At 43.9% G+C, this 22,138-nt stretch overlaps 1 protein-coding gene across 6 annotated transcripts in view; it reads right to left on the bottom strand.

Annotated features, from left to right (window-relative positions):
* SH3PXD2A (SH3 and PX domains 2A) overlaps nt 1-22,138 on the bottom strand; it is a 258,461-nt gene that overhangs the window by 67,282 nt on the left and 169,041 nt on the right. For 3 of the 6 annotated variants that reach the window (XM_051800685.1, XM_051800689.1, XM_051800687.1), the window contains one exon: nt 6,348-6,479. In XM_051800685.1, the coding sequence (XP_051656645.1) occupies nt 6,348-6,479 (132 nt within the window). Of the gene's footprint in view, nt 1-6,347; nt 6,480-10,505; nt 10,735-15,371; nt 15,420-22,138 lie in introns of those variants that run through there. The other 3 variants (XM_051800684.1, XM_051800686.1, XM_051800688.1) reach the window with 2 other exon arrangements.

Genomic DNA, 22,138 nt, shown 5'->3' with positions numbered 1-22,138 from the left:
GAAGAACCAGCCTTGATCACTGTCTCCTAAAAGCCTGAAGACAAAGACAGTGAGACAAGTGAGTGCCATTGAGCATCCTTACCCTCAACACAAACATCTCTGAACCTCCGCCTGCCCAGACAAGGCTTTCTCCAGCCCTTGAGCTGCAAGCATTTGAAGGAGAAAAGCATCTCTGCTTTGCCAGCATTGTCCCTGTTTGGAGAGAAAGCTTCTACAAACACTGTTTTTTATGACATTAAACAACTTTCCAGTAACTCCTAGCCAAAAATTCCGAATCACCCACCCTGCCTCCTCAGACAGCCTGTGTTTGTCTGCCTTAGTACATACGTTGGGCAGAAAACTGCAGCAGGACAGGAACTGAATCATAAGTGGATCAAGTATCCTCTGCTGCTGGGCTGGTGACAGGCCCAGAAAGACAGGACACATGGCAAGGCAGCCCTGCCATGTCCATTCAGAATAGGACACTGAAGGCTACAGACCTGTTTTTGAAGAAAGGGTTTGGGGTGGTCCTTCCTTAAACTTGGCTCTGCTTGTTAGAATTACGAGCACTGGTACGTACAGAAGTAGCTAGTCAAGCTATCCCCAGTATTTAGTGGTGGCCACTCACCTAAACCTGTCCCCTGGGATAAAGCCAACAGTGCTAGAGGAAAGGTCTTTAACCTACATAAGTGTTTGTTTCTCCTCCTCAAATTCCAGGCACAGCTCAAGGACTGACCAAGAGAAGGGGCTACTATATGAGGGAGTATTTACTTGTTACATCATGACCTTGGTCTCTTACAAGGTTTAAAATTCAAATACACAGCCACACTGGGGAGAAATGGAAACAGAGAACTGAAGTAGCTTTCTCAGAGCAAACAGCAGGGCAGGGCTGGGCTGTGTGTACAAACAGAAATCAAGTCCTTTTTCATATCTGATGAACCACACTCTCTTGAAAAGCTATGTAAACAAAAAAGGCACTTTTTAAAGAAAGCCAACATGCACAATTGCACCTGAAATAAAGCTTGATGTTGGCAATTAAATGTACTGTCTAGCAACACATCTGACCAGTGGATGCAAAGCTACTGACAATTCATAAGCAAACTAGGAAACTGCATTTGCAATTTGGTGTAGAGCTACAGCCACATTCGAAGCCTAGAAAACTGCTAGATTGTCACTTATCTGTTAGAATAAACAGAAGTGTACTGGGGTTTGGCCAGCTTTTGCAAGATAATGCTAATGCTCAGACACATTTGCTAGCAGTGCACACAGTGCCACGCTACCCCCTGTGTATAAAGGGGGGGGGGGATCATGAAGACAAGAACCTAGAGAAAGAGGTAGAGCAGAAAAAAGCAGTTGCAAGACAGAAACAGTGATCTTTACAAAATTTAAAACAAAAGCCCCACCTACACTAAAGAAAGGGGACTAAAAATCAATGTACTTGCAAAAACAGGCATGGCAGAGGGGATATAAGGATGCAAGACTGATCCATGAGTTGCAAGAAACCATGTTTCTCTGTTCCTACCTGGAACCCTTTAAGGGTGCACCTTCAGCCAAGATGCAGTAGTCAATCATGAAAGCACTCGGCCTTATTTGGTACCAAATAAATCCACTTACTTAACCCTGGAAAGCAACAGCTTTGTATAAAGGGTGCTATGTTCTCCATGAAGAGTCAGAAGCCTAACTCAAAAAGCCCCCAGCCCAAGAAGAGGGAGTTTGCAATAGGGAAGCCAGTGCATCCCCAGGAGTCAAGAGAGCTGAGGCTTCTCTATGTCCCTTTCCTACATCATGACTGCAGGCAGTGAGCAGCAGAAGGGAAACCAAATGGGGCAGCAGAGGATATTGCCAGGCACACACTAGTCTCCTGACACTTTACAGACAACCAGAAGGTCCCAAGTCCCCTAAGTCAGGACTCCCAGACGAGCAGAGACCTTCCTTATGGTGATACTTCAGTACATGTCCCACATCCCAGATAAAGAGTGAAGAACAGCCTCCCTTCCCAGAGATCCCTTTGGGTCCTGAAAAGGCTACACTAGCCATAATAGCTTTGTTTTACGTATTACATGTACTATAATACTGAAAATTGGTCTGCAGTTATGTAATTGCAAAGGAAATGGCTCTGGTCCTGCTCAGCCGAGCTGAAAACACCATCCCACGACGCCTCCACCGCAGACACAGCTCCCGGGGGCTGCAAGGAAAGAGCACCCGTCCTGCCTGCAAGCAGAGCAGCAGCAGAGGCAGAGCTGCTCAGGATTATGCTTATGCTTCACTGTCTGTCAGGTTTTCCATTGCAAACACTGCGGCCACAGTTTATAGCTTGACCATTTCAAGCCACATCCATGCAAAACTTGGCAGAGAGGGAGCTGCTCTGGCTCAGTCCCTCCCCCTTCCACCTTAAAGAAATCTGTCAGATTCCTGCTTTAAAGTCACAACATTTCGTTTCTGCAGCAGAAATACATTTTTTAAGTCACTCCACAAGGCTTTTTTGGTTAAGGTTTAAAAGAAGTCTATGTACTTGACAGACAAGACTTACGTCAACTATTCACAGTTATTCTGAAACAACTCAGAAATGTTTAGATAGCGTTGGACCAGGCAGGTTGCTTACACCAGGCCTTTAAACAAATCACAGTCACTTCTAGCAAGAAACACAAGCCGTGTAACTACAGACTTCACAGACAACATCTGTAGAGACTGTAAACCTCCTTTTTTCTCCTGATACATTTGTGACTATTGCTACATGCAGATTTTCCTCCCCAGCTAAGGAAAAAAGAAAGGGATAAATATTCATGAGATACAAATGCATTCTGGGTCTCTTATAATCAGAATTAAGGTCTAAAGGACAATTTTTTTGAGCCAAGATAGGTATTTGCAGCAAAAATCAAACGCTGAAGCCTGAGAGCTGGTACGTGATTGAATATCTTGCTCTGAAGTATAGAAATACTTCAGTCTAGCAAGGTTTTCTTCCATGGCGGTTGCAGCAAAAAACAGGTTACAGTGACCCAAAGGCTTCATAACCCAGATGAAGGGTTTTGGAAATTATTCACCACATATGCTACAATGACCTTGCTTTTAAGTCATAATACGGGACAGAACTTTCAACTTCAAATGATGTCCAAGTCATAACTTTTACTGGCACAATAATGAAGACAATTTATCCAACTATTTCAGTGAAAGAGAAAACCAATTATGAGACAAGACCCTACCAAATGGGTTTGTGTATATCAGTTTGTGAGACATCTTAAATACTGCCTCTTATATGGGAAAAGTAACAGAGTAATACTATACTGTAAGTGCAACACACTGACTTGAGATGAAGTTAAAGTAGCTTGATGAAAACCAGATAAGACTTCAATAAATTAAATATCAGATTTTTTTCCCCATTCTACCTCTGCCCTATACACTGGTCTTTGAAAAAGCCCAGCTTACTTCCTTTCAGGAGTGCACACAATTTGGAGACAAACATCTGAAAAGATGGTAGCTCTAGCTCAGGCTCTAGAAGTGTGCAGAAGACATCCAGCAGGACATGAAACATGCACCATTGTTTGGAAACTAGTTTTGAGGTTCCTTGATTAAAAAGCATAGGGACATTTGACCAGTAAAGAGAAGGTGTTTCTTCCCTATGAAACCATGCAACAAAGCCAAATTTAGGTATTTCCCACTGCAGAAAACAAAAAGAACCATTTAAGTGTTCCTCAGCCCCAGCAGGCAAACCTATTCAGGTAAAGTTTTAAAATCAAGCAGTCATCTGTGCCTTTTCATACCTAACTACCCCAACGTACAGTTAAAGAAACACCCAAAGGAGACATATGATATGCTATATGCATGTATATACACACAATGAAGTTTGAGATTTTGGCCCAGCAGCACATCCAACATATACTGTCCAGTCTGATGGGACTTCTCAGCGACGAGTTAACAAGGTATCCAGCCATTCTGCCTTCCTTTCACAGAAGGAACTGCCCCTGCTGCAGGTGACATCCATAACACCTTACATCACCTTTGTCTGGATCAGAAGAAGCAGCCTAATTTATACATCACAACAATAGTTTCACAACACTTTCAAGCCACCATAACAATCAGTCAGATTAATTACTACACATGTGCACAGTCAAATAATCATATTTTTTTGAAAAGTGTATCCTTATGTTCTTAGAAGTTGTAATCTCATCTCCTAGGTTTGCTTGCTTACACTAAGCAGTTTAGGAAGCTGACACTTGCAAAACTTTTTCTAGTTTAATTACATGCCATATGTAATTAAATATAGGTTCAGCTATAGCTGAAGAGACAAGAAGTCATATTATTGAAGTCATTTGTGTGGTACCCCTAACCTAGGAGAGAGTAAGAGTATGTTTGGAGTCCCGTTCTTGGAACAACAAAACCATGATTTCCCTACCAAAACAGCTTCAACAGGATCCAAGCAAGTGATGCTCTCTCCATCACCAATCTGTGACTTATGTGTTTATTTGCCTTTTTCTTTTTTTTTTTTTTTGAAGATATACATATATTTATCTTACACATATATGAATATAAAGAGTAAATCACAGCATGGAGTTTCAGGCTTCAGATTTCCCTCCTTGTTTACACGGACATTAAGAAATCTGACTGCCAAGTATTAGAATATGGTTTTAAGAAGTGTAATCCAAGTTCAAGGATGTTCCCTTAGAAGAGTCACATTTCTGGACCCACTAATTAAATTCAAATCCTGACATTCTCCATTTCTATCTCTCTCCCCCATACCATGTGGTTCAATACAATATGGTGTGAACTATGCAAGTCAGAGAGGCCACATTAAAAGAAAACACAAAGGAACTGTAACTGGAATTCAGACACTTCTTGCATTATTTAACAACCCAATTCCCATGGCTCCATAAGTCATTAGCCAAGACAGGGATATCATGAATATAAATTGCCAGAATATAACCAGGCTTGCTCTGATGGCAGTAACACCCACTACTGACAATGAGGAGCCCCAGGCTTGGAAGGGAGGATGCTTGTTCACTAGCCCAGACGCTGTTTAAAAAGCTAAGACATTTTTCCTCCTTCAATCATAACTATTGTTTTAAAGTGGGGCAGATAAACAGTTTGGTTTCTATTAGTTTTGCAAGTGATATAGCCAGCACCCAGGAGACAGGCATTTCTGTGCACACTAGCCAGTGCATTTCCACACACTATCCTTTTGGACACCACACTAAATCACCAGCCAGCAAATGACTGCATCACTTTGAGCCAAACAAGCATGAGGCTCTCATACAGGAGAGAAATTACCACTCCATTAAAAGAAGGAAAAAAAAAAAAATACAATGCCTGGTCATCTTTGTGGATAACCTGGCTCAAAGCTCTGGAAGCTGGATTTGAATCTCAGATCAGGGTGTCCTAGTTTCCCCAAGCTCTGGCGTGCCCAGCACGCTCCAGAGCCAGCCGGTTGTGAGAGCCCTGCATGTGGAGGTACCACAATGTGAGAGTTTGCTTGGACCGCTCCAAATGTCAGCAGCTCCTCTGGATGAGGACACACAAGTCACGAGTGGGCTGGAAATCAGTCCTGGACAACAGCTCTGGATTAATACACAAGGAGTGCTGGAGGGAAGGAGGGGGAGCTGCCAAAGACAGGCAGTTATTCAAACCAGCTGCTAACCAACTCCAACCACTCACACGTACACAGTCTCCTGCATCTGTTCTGCCCAGCTCCAAGCTACAAGGCATCCAAGAGTTAAAGCATACAAAAGACATCTATACAAACACTTGCCAAAAGTCTCATTTTCCAAGTGGAAGCTGGTTGTTCCACGAATGGCAGAAGTAAGGATTTCATCTTGCTTTTACATGACAGCCTCTGCCTCCTTGCCTCAAAATTCCCCAATTAACACTTCTGCAAGAAGTTTTGAAACTGTGCACGGCCACGTATTTATCTACGCACATTCTCTCCCCTCCCTACTGAGCTCTGGGCCATGGGCTAGGCTGTCAAGCCAAGTTTCATCCCAAGCAATTTTTAAACACTCATCCTATAAATCCTCCGAAAAGGGAGTTAGTAATGGAAATACTGACAGAAACTTGAAGAGACAGCAAGGCAACTATAGCAGCCTACTATACATCAGCTTCAGTAGGTGCAGATCTTTCCCTCCTTCCCCTTCATTTTCCATTAGTGTACCTTGGCTAATTAATACACAAAACCTATGAAACATTCTTACAGTAGAAGGCAACATTTGGCCCCCAGCCCAAATCAACATTGAGAAACTTCAACATCCACTGCCAGACATAGTAACTGTACCAGATGGAGTTAACATACAGCTACAAGTAGTGATGAGGAAACTGAAAGCAGAGGAACACATGCAAAAATCAAACCATTGGAAGAGGGAAAACCAGCAAATATCACTTACCGCTTTCATTTTTCTCTATGACATCCACTACTTCTCCAGCCTGGAGGCTGATCTCAGAGTTCTCCTGCTTCTCATAGTTGGACACCACCACATATTGCTCCAGGATCATGGGTTCAGAGCTAGCATCAGCACCTGGGGAAGGGAAAAAGCAAGCCGTAAGCCAGCTTCCAGCCATGGCTCCTTGAGAGCGACCTCCGTCCATCCGATTCAGAACAGGCCAACTTGTCACCAGAGCCAAGCGAATCAGCAAACAACCCTGGCTCGCAGCATATCCCCAAATGGCTGGCCATATAGAAACAGCCTCCTCTGGCCCACAACCCAGCAGCACAGAGGGACATTGGAGAGAATAAGAAGAAAAAAGGGGAGGAAAAAAAAATATAAAAAGAAGCCAAAAACGTGAATTAGTTGTACAGTTTCATGATGGATTCTGAAAATAAACCTCTTCCCAACATGGTTTCCACAATCCTTGCTCCCATTCAAAGAGAAAAATCCTGGGCAGAAGCAGTATAAATCCACAGCTGAGCCATCCCCCCAGTAAACCCAAAGAAAAAACAGCTCTCCCCTTGGCGGCTCAGCTCCTTCTCCACTCTAAAGGCTTGAGCTGAAAGTCAAGAGGGGGCTGTAGATGCCAATCATATTCGTCTGCACTGCAGCCCTTAAATAGAAACACATGAGCGGGACTGAAAGAGAGGGAGGTGGGGTGGAGGGAGCGAGGAGAAGGCGGGGAAGAGTGTTTACTTGAAACAGAAGAAGAAAAAAAGTTATAGCGCCAGATCCCTGCTCAAACGCGGCCACCCCCCGCCTGCCCCCCGCCAGCTCCGCAGTTCCGCATTCCCCGCGGCAGAGCAGCCCCGAGCGGGACAAGGGCACAGCAAGCTCCTGCTCCCCCTCTCCATCGCCCCTCGGTGCCTTTTTGGAGCTCTTGGAGCCACAGCCTCCCCAGTTCGGTTTCTCTTCATAGCAGCTTTTGGCTGTCAGAGCCACTTATGAATGAGAGCAGGCTCTCACACAAACAGGGGCCAAGAAAGGTGCAAAATAACCGTTCTCCTCCCTTCCCCCATACTGCTGATGTTTCTTCTTGGTTTGGTTTTTTTTTTTTATTTCTGACTTTTTCACCCCCAAACCAAAATCATGCATTTCGAGATGGAGTCACGAGGCAGGCACACCACTGTGCCAGATGTGGAGGGAGACCTTGTGCCTCTGCTCCCCGCATGAGACGCATCTCGGCTCTCGGATGCAACATAAACAGCGCAGATGGGGCCTCTGCACTCCCAAGCCCAGGCACAGACTGATTGTGCTCTGCCTGGAAACTGCCTTGAAAAGCCACGAAAACCTTTTGGACATCAGGGTTTCTTAACCTGCCCTCATTTTATAGTCTTCAAAGTGTCATACCAGAGCAAAAAGCACCTACAATTTACAAAGTAAGAGCCAACGTGCCTGAATGCAAAATTATTTTACAGGTTACCTGAATTACAGCAGTTTAGGACAGCAGCATTATTATATATTTTACATATTAAGAGGCAGTTGCTCTGGATTAAGATGCGGACAGAAAGGGGAAACAGAGGCAGATGTATGACTTGCTGAATGTCCCATTTCACATGACAGGGGCAGAGCTAGGAGCAGACTCCAGGTCTCCTGGACTTCTGATGACAAATTGGCTACAAGAGACGGGGAAGGAATCAGCATGGTCTGAAACTGTCCACCAGAAAAGTCAAGGGACTGACAGCCAAGAACAGGATGCTGGGCCCTGTATTTCCAAACCCAGGATGTTCATATGCATTTGGGCTGGAGATGTAAAGCGATTCTACAGACAAGTAATTAGCATCCCTGCCAAGAAAGAGGTAAAGAATGCATCAGCCATTAAAGCAGCATCCTGTGAAATGAAAATCCTAGAACAAAAAGCAATTAATTCAACTGTTTCCTGAAAGGAAGCACTATCACAATGCCTCCCTTTGGACCAGATTGAAGAAATCCAGAAAATTAGAAGACTTCCTTGCTCCCTAAGCGTGCCTCTGACTCTCCTCAAGTTACATAAGTTAATTTTCTTTAAAGAGGAGTCATCTCCTCTAGAAGTTTGTGTTTAAGAGATTTAGCTTTTATATAGATAGTTGAACCACAGCCAGTAGTAGGGATAGGGGGAGAAGACCATGAACTGACAACGTGGAAATTTATATTAAAAATTTTCACCATAGCTGTCCATTCCAAATAAGCATCATGTTTCTCTTCATGATGAATCAACTTGACTTATACATTCTGGTTTAAACCAGTGCTGGTTGGGTAGCCTAGAGTGCAATAAGATGCTTTCCCCTCTTTCACACTGTTTTCCACACAGTCCTTCATCCAGTGCAAAATGTGGCAGCATTATAATCTTCCTTTGACCTGTTTATACAAGTAACACCTACAACCCCTACTTCATTTTAGTCTTCTTTAGATGAATACAAGTTCTTGAAACAGAAACAAAAGCCATCATGGCTTTATGTTTATGCATGTGCACCAACAGAGAATTCCACGTGCGGAAAAGAAAAATGAGGGACCAAACAGTGGCAAGGGGAGCAGGGGACATGCAGAAAGGTAATTGCTAAACCCACAACCCAAATGCCTTCTTTCCTCTAACCTCCTAGACAGTTTTCATGGGAGTAGAATAAGAAAAAAAAAAAAATCCAAAACACAGCACTGGCTTGGTGGCAGGAACAGTGATGCACGTGTCCCTGCTGGGAACAAGGAGAAGACCAGGCTGGAGTGCAGGCTGGCAAACACCCCACCGGCAGCCACTGAGGCCAAGCCAGGAACCGTGTGCCAGGGGAATGCCCTTGCCAGGAAACATGGAGAATCTGCACTCCAAATCCACCACAACTCTGGCTTTAAAGGAAAAAAAACACAACAAAACCAAAACTAAACAACATAAAAATAAACAAACAAAACCAAACCAACCAACCAGCAAAACAAACAAACAAAAACCAACAAAAAAGCATGCCACAACCCACTTACAACAGTTCAGCAAGACAGGTTATATCTGCATACAGATATCTGAAATCCAGCAAGACTTTAAAATGCTCGTTCCTCTGTCCTGCCTTGGATAAGCTACTCACTGCAGGAGGATTTCTTTGTCGCTACAGCGGCTGGAGGAACGTATACAATTAAGAGACTGTTTTAACAGAAGCTTGTTTAAGTGCTACAGGGCTCCTATTAGCACCAAAAAACCAGGGTGATAAATTCCTTGGTCTAGGAAGTAACCAAGGTCAAACAAACTTGCTTATTTACAGGTACAGCAGATCATGCCTAGAGGATATCCTTCTTTTGAGGGGTGGGGTCCCTGTGGCTCCCAGAGTGATGCTCATCCAGGATTAGGTACTACACATTGGGGAAGATTTCAGTAACGGAGCAAAGAAAGGAAAAAGAAGAGGAGGAAAGAGGACATAGATCATTCCAGTAATCAAAAGCTTTAAACATTTTCTGGGTAGCCTAGTTTAGGTTGTTACTACGTTCCCTTCAGGCACAGTCAGAAGGGTAAAAGACTTTAATCCTCCTCGGCCTTCCATCCCCCACAAGCATCTTTAGACCAATTACTCCTCAATGACACTTAGGATGCCCACAACGTTGTTGGTACACTATGTCAGACTCCAGGCTTGCCCCCAAAAAGGGATTCAAAAGAACAAGACAGGCAACACCACAGGGAGCACAGCACCAATTACACCCACTGCCGTGGGCGCTTCCGCATCCCTCCAATTAGTTCAGGTCTAATTTGTACCACAGGACACAGTGGGCTCAGTGTGAGCACACCAGAGAAGAGGGATGCAGAGTGGAGCGAGTTCCCCAGCAAGCTCACATGCAGGCTGCAATGCTGCCCTGACATGAGACCCCTACTTTTTTAAAAGCATCTTCAGCCCAGGCAGGAGAAATGGAGAGGATAGGATAAGACTGATGTGCCAGGTAAAGGTCCCCCCTCCTCTCCCTCCAAGAAAGCAGAATTAGTGTTTTGGTTTAGCTTCAACTTGCAAGCCCTCCCCAGAGCAGAGCACAAGACAGATTGCTGGCTGAAATAAGAGTTTGCTTGCCTCTCCATTTCTTTTTGCCTCGAGTCCGTTTCCTGGTTAAAGTCTTGAGGATACCCCTCCTCCTCTCCATAGGGCTCCACTTTACAATCCTCCCGCTCCTCACCTCAGCGAGTCTCTTCCTGGGGCTGAGCAGAAATGTCATCGGAGCTCGTCATGCCCTTCAGAGCTGGCACTATTAAGTGACACAGTGTCCCCCTCACCAGGCAGCGAGGAGGGAGCATCATTCCTCCTGCTGTACTCGGAGACCAGCAACTACTGTGAAAGCCTCTTAAATAAGTGCACACACTACCCCTTCCAACAACATCATCCTCCTCCTCCTGTGTTGCAACAGCTAAGACCTACGATGGTTTTGCAATAGCCAAAAATTAAAACCACCAACTGGACTCCAAAAATAAAATCATCTGGATATGGAAATCTGAGACTCGTGATCTTTGCCAGATTACTCTGTTGTTATCAGGCTATAAACATGTCTGTTCTTTTAATCCATACAGGACACAGGCTTTTATATTGCCCTTTTATGATTATCAATCAAGTGTTTACAGATTGAGACTAAATGAATTAGTACTGGGCTGGTCAGTGGAAGCTCTGCAGAGGCAGCCAAAACCACAGAAACGGTCAGTGAATGCCATAAGGGTGACTCACAGCTGAACAACCAACTGGCAGGTAGTCCAGCTCTTCTGACATGGGCACAACTGAGGACACGTGCAGGGTCTGCACACAGGGGTGTCTGGCAGACATGTCCCCAAGTGTCACAGCATTCCATATGGCAGTGTCAGAGCTCTGCGCTTTTCCACGCATAGGGAGGAGTAACTGTGGTAGCTTGGATCTAGAGCTGTGGTTTCTTGTTAAAGCCAGTTCTTGAAGGGCAAACCTTTACGAATCTCTGGAAAACTCCTTTTGGGGAAGGAGGAAGAGAAAAAATAAATCCCAGAATAGCAGCAAGCCTACTTAAAATCCTCAAATCTGTCCAATTCCTCACAGCAATCATCCACCCAACTTCCCCTAAAAACTTTACCTCTTTTCTTTCTTATCAGAAGGACCACATGACTATGATAAATAAACATACTTAAAATTACATGTTTTCCTTGAGCCTCCACCAGTGATTTATCCCAAAGTATTTTAAGATAGAGAGCTTAGATCTGCCTAAAAATTGGGTTAAATGTCTATTGCACAAAAGATAAAGCAGAGTTTGCCATGTAATGCACACAAGAGTATACAAAAGTTCATGCTCTCACAGGGGTCTTGGAAAAGGAGTTCCTAAAATAACCGATTCCTAGAGTAAGCAGTAGGCTGAGACTGATGAAGCCTGCTACAAATCTCTTTTGGGAACAATATGGATTCAGATCAAAACTGTGTTCCTCAATCTAGGATCTCTTCTATTCAGTGAGGGGTTTTTGTTTTGGTGGTTTGGATTTTTGTCCTTCTAATATTCTTAATGTGCCCTAAGCAGCTGGGGCTTTGACTCATATCCTGGATACTCCTGCACTCCAGCCTATCACTATTCAACCCCCTTCCCACTTACCAAAATTAAGGATATATTTACACATCTATTATTCCTGGAGGTAAAAGACCACTCACAGCTTAGAGCGATAGTAAAGGGGATTCATCTCCAACCATTCCACCAGACAGCTATCCCCCCAGTCCTAGTATTTAACTTCAGAGCTCATCAGCTCTTGGTATAGCAGACCTGAGCCACAAAGCTTTAGAGACAGAGACAAAAGTTCATCACCACCCACAGTTACTACAGAAATTCAGTACAAGTCCAGTCTCAAAGTCTTAGCAATCAAAGAGTCCTGGCAAAAACCCCTTTGCCACATTAGAGAAGAAAATAAATACTTGGGCAAGTCTATCAAATGGGTTATTAATAGACTATCATTTCTGTAATTTCAGAAGCGGGTGACACCCTGCTATTTAACAGAAATGGGGTGGAAAGCAGAAAGGGAATGGTTTTGATCTGACCTTGTAAGTGATTCAGAAGACCCAATGCCAGAGAAGTTTGGCCTAAAACCTTATCCAAATCCCAAAGAATGTCCAAGAATAAAACAGGGTTGAGGAGTACACACCCAGTGATGGCCAGGTCAGCACGCAAATCCTCTCACCCTGGGTTAGCAGCCATGATTAACATACTTTCTCCCTAAGTGAGCATCCATCCTTCCACCTTCCTCAACTCCACAGTGCTCATGTGCTCTGCAAGCCTTTCAGTATATGGGGCAATAGCTTCTTTGCAGAGTAGCCAAAACTCCAGTATGTCTTATCTTTTTGGCTAAACATGCCAAAATCTGGTCTAGATGGTAACTCCATGAGCTGCATTAACTACCTCCAAGCCCCCTGAGTTGCTGCTACAAAAAATTACAGGGGGCCCACATCAACAGCATGCATTGCCAGCAAGAAAAGAGTATGACCACCATTTACAGCAGCAGAAAATTAACCCAATGCCTGGATTCACTCCCCAGCACAAGACATGCGTAGTATTTTCTAGCACTTGAAGAACCAAGATCTAGGTTTCAAGAGTTTGGGACAAGTGGCAGCTTTAGGGTAGACTGTGGTTTCCAGCACTGGCATGTGTGTGATGCACAGCTAAAACCAGCAGCAAAACACAGCCCCTAAGGGGAGGGCCTCAGGAATGAGCTTGGCCCATGGTAAATGGCAGGCACTCTCTCAAGCAAGTGCTCCAGTTCAGTTCTTTCTTCACAGTCCTCAGCAGCATTTCCAATGAAATCCTGAAAAATTCAGTGCTGACCTTTGCCAATTGGAGACTATTAGTCTCAGGATTTTTATTTTTTATTTTTGATCTGCTAGGTTTTAAAACTGAGCCAAGAAAAATTAGAGGCAGGAGGGTGAAAGTAAGAAGTTGAGTCCTCTTTCCACTCCTTCTTGGAAAGTTGGCTCTCCAAACAGCGATTCCAACCAACTAGGTTACAGGTAGCAACAGTTAAGAATACTCAAGTATTTGCACACAAATCTGTTAAACTGCTTGGAGATTTTCACACAGCTGCCAAACTGAGTCTTCCACCAGGCTGAAGTCACCTATACACTCTAGTATTTGCCCTAGTCCTGCTCAGTAGTTCAACACATGGCATGAAGCAGAGTAGCCAAGGAGTTTAACAGCAGTCAGAGTAACCCATATAGTGCCCCACCACAGCACCTCTGCGGATGTGGCTGTATGGCACCCATCTTTTTCCAGAGTAGGAAATTAAACAACTTGCAATTCTTGGTTAGACTCTCCACTTCATGGAGCAGGTTCATGACCTCAGCTAGAGCTTGGGCAGCATGAAACTGCCTCCAAGCCACAGCCTAAGACACATATACGAGTCTTTACTACATGGGTAAAGATTATATCCAAATTCAAGCCTGCTTTGCCAGCTTAACACATCAGGGTACAGCCCATGGCAGATCTGTACTGAAGAATAGCTGCTTTGGAAGCTGGGTATTTGTTTGGATGAGAAGCAAACTGAAAGGCCACAGGCACTAGAAGAGTGTGGAGAGCTAAGAACCTGCCAAATGTACATAACACTTCTGAGCAGCACTATATATCAACATTCACCTTCTTGAGCACCATGCAATGCAATTTATCACTTATATTTGCACTATCATCACATACAGATTTTTTTTTACGCTAAACTAGCAACATGCATTTAGCTAAAAGCAGTCAGCAGAAGGGAAAAAAAATCATATCTATTTAAGATTTTGCTTCCTTGCCTTTCAAGAAGGCTAAAAACTTCGGCATTCAGTTTGCCACTTTATATATAAACACAATGAAACAGTCCCAACAGATGTATTGAGTCAGAGAAACACTACCTCACCCCCCCCAGCCAGGTAATCTGAAGGGTTCTTGTCATTTTTCCTATGGGACACCACTTCTTCTGTCTCCTCCTCAACATGTTTCTCTCCTGCTCAGTCTCGTTCTGTTTCTGTCTCAACTTCCCAGTGACCTGTCAACCAAGAGGCTCCTGTGACTAAATACTTCAGATGTTTCTGCACTTTTATATCCAGTTACCACCCTGAAATTAGACCTATTCTGCTAAGATGAGGCAAAGCACCCCCCCCAAGGTTATATTCAACTTCTGTCAAGGATAGTATTTCTGGAATCATAGCAGTATTACTCACTAAAAACTCCAGGCGAGTAAGCACTCATCTGCTGAGGATGGCGGGATTTTGTTCACATACTTTGAACAGGGCATGAACTTGAATATTTACCAAATGTGGTATGGAAAGCAGCAGGAGCGTTTCCATCTTTCCTTGCCCCAAGACCTACGTGTAGCCTTAACTGACAGGGTGACCAGCCCAGCATCCTGTGCAGGCACAGGGTCTATCTCTTAGATTTTGCCTTGTATGGGACTACTTCTCCCCAGACCTTGACACCTCATCTAGAAGTTGTTCCCCTGCTCCCTCCTCCTTCCCAGCTCCTTGCACCAAGGAGATTGATGCTCCCTTGAAAATTCTGCAACTTTGTCAGAGTCCCATCTTATTCATGTAACACCCTTTCTATTTACTGTGGAAATGCAAAAGAACATTTCAGAAGGATAGGGAGCATGTAGTCGTGTTTCTCTGCTTTGTCTTGACTCATAAGATTTCTCAGTTTTGCTTCTCTTCTTCTCTCCTCTATCCCACACAGAATAGTGAGAGTACAGCTGTGCAGGTACTTAGCTGGGGCCAGGGTCAACCCACCACAAGAGGTTGGGTGAAGCTGCCTTGGATTGTGGCTTTGAGTTGGGCAAGGAAAATAAAACACAGCAAACTACTAACCACTGTTAGCAGCAACATCAAGGTGAGGTAGTCACCAGAAAAGCAAAGCTCTTCCTTGTGAGAAATCGTGCATCATGAAAAACCTATTTTTGTGACAAGACAACACATCCTGGCATCCACTGTCAGAGACTCACATTCAAGATAACTCCAAAAATCACACACAGCTTGGACTACAGAATTCTCTTTTTAATAGCATGCAGAACACCAAGATGCAAGAATTTACCTGGAGCGACGCTCTTTTTTGGAGTCTCAGACAAACTGGACATCCAAACTTGAAATCCAATTATAGGGCAGCCATGAAAACAGAAAGTAATTAGAGACACAAGAAAACAGTCAAAAAACAGTCATATTGGAAAGTCTGAGAGTTAGTAAACACAGCTTTGAAAGATACATTAAGTTTTTCTTAAGAGTAGTGTTGGCATGATGGGGACTCAGAGGAAGGTCAAGTCATAAGAACCACCCAGTTAATTTTTATGTTTTAGGGGATTTGCAGAACTTAGGAAACTGATCTGTAGGTGACCCAATTCTGAGATCTCAGAATAGGATATGCCCCGAGCTTATTCCCAATAGGACAGGGAACACATACCAAGAGACAATTTGACTTATTAAGCCTCAGATCTGCAAAACTATTTAGCTTTGCAGCTGTTAATGATCCCCAAAAGACCAACAGACAACTCACAGAGACTGAGCTTAGCAAACACATGTAAGTTTCTACAAACATCTTGTTACCCTGGAATAACATTAAGGAAAATAACAATAGACAAATAATGCTCCCTGGAAAAGAGTAAAAAGCTCCAATAAAGGTATATTCGAAGTATGACTAGAAAGAAGTTCCATCTTTTTAGCAAATGTTTGAGACAGAGATCTGGTTAAAGAGAAAGTTAATGGAATTGCTACCAACAAGGTCAAAAGATATTCCTCCCCCTCTGTGAAATGGGATGTAAATACTTGGCTTGGGATTCTGGAGATAATCCTCTAATGTTAAGTGCTGCTTTTTTTCTTGAATGCACTGGACGCATGTTTTAAAACTTAGCAGGTTTGCCCCCATTTTTTAAGTAAGAACCAGCAGGCATTCCCCTTCTGTAGGATGAGGGAGCAGAAGGGCAGCTGTTACTCTCATATTGCATGGGAGAAGAGATGGAGGAGAGGTGTTTATATGACACTCTAAGACTTTCCTAAATCTGATAAGCAACTCCAAAATGAAATTTGAAAAAAAAAACCCCACAACTTATTTGCAATGAGGAACCCTGATCTGGACCTATCAGTTTAATAACAGAGAAGATGTACCCTTCAATGAGTTGGAGAGAGAGGCAAGCTATACTGGTGGCCTTGTCTATTTGAGTTGTTACTGTCTTCTGAACTGCAGAATATCTCCAAGACAGTCAAACATCAGGAACAGATTTTTAGTACATATATAACTGAGAAATTGCTAGCACGATACAAACCTTAAGAAACAGCTCTCTAACTTTCCCGATGGAAACCAGAAGTCCAAGAAACACATTGCTGCATTTCCTCAGCACTAGGAGAATGGTGAGGTTTTGAAATCCTTTCTTTAGATCAGGGACACAATTTTCATTGTGTAGAACAAAACTGGAATTCAAATGGATTCAGTATTTTGCTTACTTTACAATAAGCTCTCTATAGTGGCAGCCTTGAGAAAAATTTGAAGTCTTTCAACCACCTAACTCCCAAACCCATGCACTCCACTGTCACAATACACTACAAAAACTGTGGTAAATTACAATCATTTACTTTGGACTACCATTTAAGAAAGAATGAAAAAGGCTCTGCACTGGTAGAGTATAACAGGAAATCATCTGGCAGAGTAACTTATGGTGTAGCTTATGGAGGGAATATACAGCATGTTTCTATTACAGACTTGGGGCACGTACAGAAAAGGGTGTGAAGGAGTTGTTGTCAGCAACTTGTCTATTAGCTTTTGAATAGACTTCCACTGCCTTCGGGAACAGGATTATGAACTTCAGTCAGCTGTCAGATCTTTTTCCAGACAGAAGAACCTGAGTACAGCAGTGATAAATCAAGCAGATGATGTATTGTAGGAGCAACTGGGAAGATGTCAAAGTTTGCCCCCATCCAAGCTGGCAGCAAAAGGCTGAAACACCCAGTAATTAAAGACAGAGGTATTAAGCTGCACTTACCACAAGCTTAGGGCTACCCTAGATCTGTCTGCCAAAGAAGAGAGGGAGTTTAAACCTAGATCCTCAGTAGCCATATCTACAGATATCCCGTGTGAGACCTCAAAGAGCCAAACTCACCATAAAAACCCAACTCTGTTAGCCATTATCAAATAATAATTAAAAAAATTGTAATTTTTTTCTCCTTGTCAAAACTAAGCCAGAATAAAAGGGCAGTATAAGTATTAATTGGTAAACAATCCCACAGGTCCACAATGTGGGCTTCTCAGCCCAGGAAGCAGCATAAAAGCAGCAGCACTTCTCAGTTGCCCCAGCCCGACAGCAGCTAGATGTGGATGAGGTTGCTTCTGAAGCAGAAGACAGCCAGCATATTTCAGCTGCTCCTGCACATCTGCTTAGCATTCAACTTCCTTCTTGGGATTTTTTTTTTTTATTCCAAGACGTTTAAGCTCTAATTGCTACCAGCTTTTAAGAGTCCCCCCTACAAATAATAAAAATATCAGACATTAGTGATAGATTCCACTTCACAGAGAGCTCAAACGAAGAGCCGCGGCGGGAGCCAGCGTATGGGGAGGAGGTCAAAGGCCCCAGAAGCATGCTGTGCCCAAGCCAACAAAACACAAGCTTTGAATGGCCCCGGGTTTTCCCTTTAGGACAGGGTTTTACTGGAATTCTGCATGGGGCTTGGAGCTGGTTTCCAATGGGATTGGTAACAGTAAACGAACAAACCCTCGCTTCCTGCCACTCCTCTCCCCTGTTGCCACACAGCTGAGCACTGGCTGGTCTCAGATGACTTGGAGGTGGGGGGGAATCTCAGTATTTAGAAGGGAGGTAAAAGTTGCCTGAGTAAGGCAACAGCATCCCAATTCTGCTTCAAACACCAGTCCCCACAGCCCTTGTTGCCGACTTTAGCTGGAGCCAGAACAAACCCTTTCAATCGGAATTATTTTTAAAAGCTCAAAAGAAACATGGATCCATAAATTACTGCTAAGCCACAGGGCCAAGGCAGTTGTGATGTGCACAGAGGAGGCTTTCCTGTGGAGCCACACTGCACAGAAATAGCAGCAGAGCAGGCGTGTCACTGGAAGCAGCTGCTGAACCCCCATCCCATCGCTTCCAAGCTGCCAACACAGAGTTGGGCAAGCCCCAGATAGATCGACTGAGTTCCTCAGGTGTGAAAGAAAAGGAAGAAGTTGGAAGAGCAAAAAAGCTTTAAAGACAAAATTTAGTTGGTTGCTGTGGTGAACATGAAACAGATTATTTTAGATTTCACCAGAAGCTTTTCTGCTGCCAGTGAGACTGGTTTGTTTGCTGCTCCTCCCACCACTGGCAAGAGCACAGGCGCCAGACTGCTGGGGACTAATGCTTTATGCTTGTGATACAGCCCCACTCATCTCATTTTAGCAGCAGACTATTTGTCTTGTGTGCAGTTAGAGCAGAATGAGCTTCCAGAAAAACCTACAAAAGCTGTACAGTCAAACGCATGAGCTCAATGCTACCGAAATCCAGGAGATGCCACATTCATGGTTCATATCAGTATTGCACATCCAGCTGGGTTCCTTCTCCAGCAGGTGCAGAGAAACTCCTCCACAGGCATTTTAGCAGCAGCTACTGATGCAGGTTCCCTTTTGTTAATAACACTGCCTAAAATGTTTAGTTCAATGTTGAGCTCAGGATCCATTATTTAATACTGCTGTCAAGGCCAGAAGGGACACTCTCCTAAAGATTCACAGGTTGAATGCTGCTGGGGCTATAAGGGACCTTTATAACAATTTTTTTTTAAACTAATGTCTGTATGGCTGTCCAGCCTGTTAAGCTACATATTTTCCAACAACACTTCTGCAGTAATTCCAGGGAATGGGATCATACTAATGATGTGTCTCAGTGTGATTGTAGTTCTGGCTGTGTAGCCCTTGCCCCAGATGATTTCTTTGCATAGCTGAGAAGTTAGCTTGGGCCAAAGACAGGTCCCAACAAGTGATCTGGATGTGGCTACCTTGCTTTGGAGGGCAAAGAGTTTAATTACACAGGTATGACCTGTTCCATAGAAGTTGTCTTCCATAGGAGATAACATTCCTAAGTCCATTTAATTAATAAAACTCTTTTGTTCTCATGAAGGTAGCTCTACCTTAAACATCAACTGGGAATACTAAAATCTCCCAGCTCTTAAGGTGCACCTTAAATTACCGTGAAAACAATTATAAGAACAAGTGACCATGCTGAAGAGATGCTGACATCTGAGAGACTGCAGCTTTCCAACAGTGATCAATTTTGTAGGTCATTAGTCCTCTCCATGAGAAGGTACTACTGGCTCTGTTACTCACCACCACAAGTGGTGAGCACAGCTGACTGTTTTGCAGATTTATTTTCCTGACTTCTATACTTCCTGGCTTAATTGGAAGGCTGAAAAGAAGTCCAAAAAAAAAAAAAAAAAAAAAAAAGAAAAAGGCAATATAATCAGCGATTCTTCTACTTTATTTCTCCCCTGGAGCTAGGGGAAATAAATGCTGCTTCTGAAAAATGAGGGTGCCCTCATCCCAACAGTGGTATTTGGTAAGTCAGCAAGCAGCAGGCTGACCACGCTGTTCCTTAGAAGTGTCCACTTCCCAGAATTGGCCTAGAGCCATGTTTGCTGCAATGTTCATGACGTATGGCGGAACAGAAAACAGAAATTAAGCCTGTGTTTCAATCTACATTTTGGAAGACAAGCCTGCTAAAGAGTTAGTATAAATGAAGCGCCATGCTGTCCTGGGAGCTCAGGTGGGACACCTTACTGCCCCGAGCAGGTAGGGAACTACAGAGAGCCAAGCTCAGTCTACTCAATACAGAGCTTCTTGCTGGGATTTTGCCTCCAACAACATCCTCCTCCTCCTGAAAAGGTGAGGCTGGCCATCCATACAACCAAGAGCAGAAAGCTCAGTGAGGAACCCTAAAACTGTGTGTTCACCCATACCCTCGTGAGCCATTTCCAAAACCTTCATCCCCCAGGCCCATTGACCATCCTCTGTCAACCTGCTATGGGTTTCTCTCCCCTAGCCCCTTCCCCTTCAGCTGGGGCTTGACACTCTGGTTAAATGGGAAGGCAGTAAGATGCAATAGTACTAGACTAGGAGAGGGAGAGAGTAATACTTGGTGTTGCTAACCTACCCCAGGAACAGAAGTACTTTTACCAGAGAATTACTCTGATACAGAGTCTACACGTAGCTTTGCAACATGGCTGTAAAACAGCTTGGAAAGAAGAAAAATGCAGATGAGCCTTCATCTGAACTGGAACCATTTTCACACATTCTTGGCTCACACAATTAACTCATTCAATTAGGCAGAGAACAACAGACAGTCAGAAAAATGGGAGGATGGTACAGAAAGGTTGTGAGTGTTTTCATCTAATCTCAAGCACTACTGCTCAGGGCACCCTACTGAACTGCACCATTGATGTTTCTCACTCCAGGCTCCAAAAAGACCTAAACAAAAACAACGCTTGTGCCCAGTGCCTGACCCAGGGTGTGCCTGGTCAGCCATTACACTTCTTAGGTACCACAGTGACAGATTTATTTGCTACTCTAATTGCTGGGCAAGCAGCAGTCACCCCTGTCCCTCACCAGGACAGCTTAAATAAGCTTTTCATGGGATGCTGATGCATCATGTTTAAAGCAAATGTTTTAAGACAGTCTTTGGAGAAATACAGATATATTAATTTTTCCCCCACTAGGAGACTGCATTTTAAAGTAAACCCCTCATCCTTGCAGAGGTATCTCCTCCTCTATACACTTGAAGTTGAACATCACCTCCACTCCCCATGCCATCTGTTTGAGAGGGCTATATCTTGAAAAAATATTTGACTAGTAGATTATCAAACATGCAAATCCAGCTAAAGTGCCTGAGTAAGAGGATTGGCAGCAGGCTTTAAATAAGGCCTTTAATTTTAGTCTTATTCATCAAGTTCAGCCCCATCATGAACAGCCTGTGCAGGGCTTGTGCTTGGGAAGAGGCACTGCCTTTGTGCGGGGGGCTGAAGGGAGATGTGCTGAGCTGCAGTGACAGCCAGCACCTTCCTCTCTCCCTGGCAGAAGTGGCCACCCCAGGAGTTGCTGTGGCTCCTTGCCTCCCTAGCACCACACTGCAGACCAAACTCAGACCACGTCCACTTGCCACGTAGCCTGGCGTACACTAGACCCACACATGCTTCTTGGAAAATGTTCACATCTGGCCTTCACGTGACTAGAGCATGCCTCAGAAATTCATCATCTGGATAACTCACTCCTGCAGGGGAGAAATCCACAACCAGAGAGCCCTTTCCTGAGCTGGAACAGAGCAGTGGGGCCAGAGGATTGTGTGCTTGACAAACTGCACAGTGACACGCTCACCAGCTGCATTTCATAGCCTCATACAGTCCTTCATCCTTTCTAAAAGTACAAACGCAAAGAAAACTTAGTCCCAATTTTCCACTCTGCTTACTTTTTCAAAAGCCCATTTTAATCCCATTTGCAGACCCTGAAGTATCCAGGACTGTTTAGCTTTTGTTCTGGCAGCCATAGCTCATATTAACTCTTTCCACATGGCAAGTGAGGACTTTCCCACATGATCACTGTGGTACAGCCCCTGCACATACAGTTTTGTAGCAGTTCCAAGTTTGGCTGGGAAGTGCCTAGAATATCTGAATGTTAATCCACATCTACAGCTGTACAAACTGAGAGCATCACCCCTCTGAGGAAAAAAACCAGCTTCCAGCACTGCCAAGGAAGAGGGCAGAGAAGCCCCTAACACTGCACTTGAAAATTCACAGGTACATACACTTGCTGGGATTCAGGTGTGGCTCAAAAAAAAAAAAAAAAAA

This window comes from Manacus candei, unplaced genomic scaffold, assembly GCF_025592945.1.
Source record: "Manacus candei isolate 608988 ecotype Guabito, Panama unplaced genomic scaffold, ASM2559294v1 h1tg000050l, whole genome shotgun sequence".
NCBI lineage: Eukaryota > Metazoa > Chordata > Aves > Passeriformes > Pipridae > Manacus > Manacus candei.
This window is presented reverse-complemented; position numbering and strand designations above follow the sequence as displayed.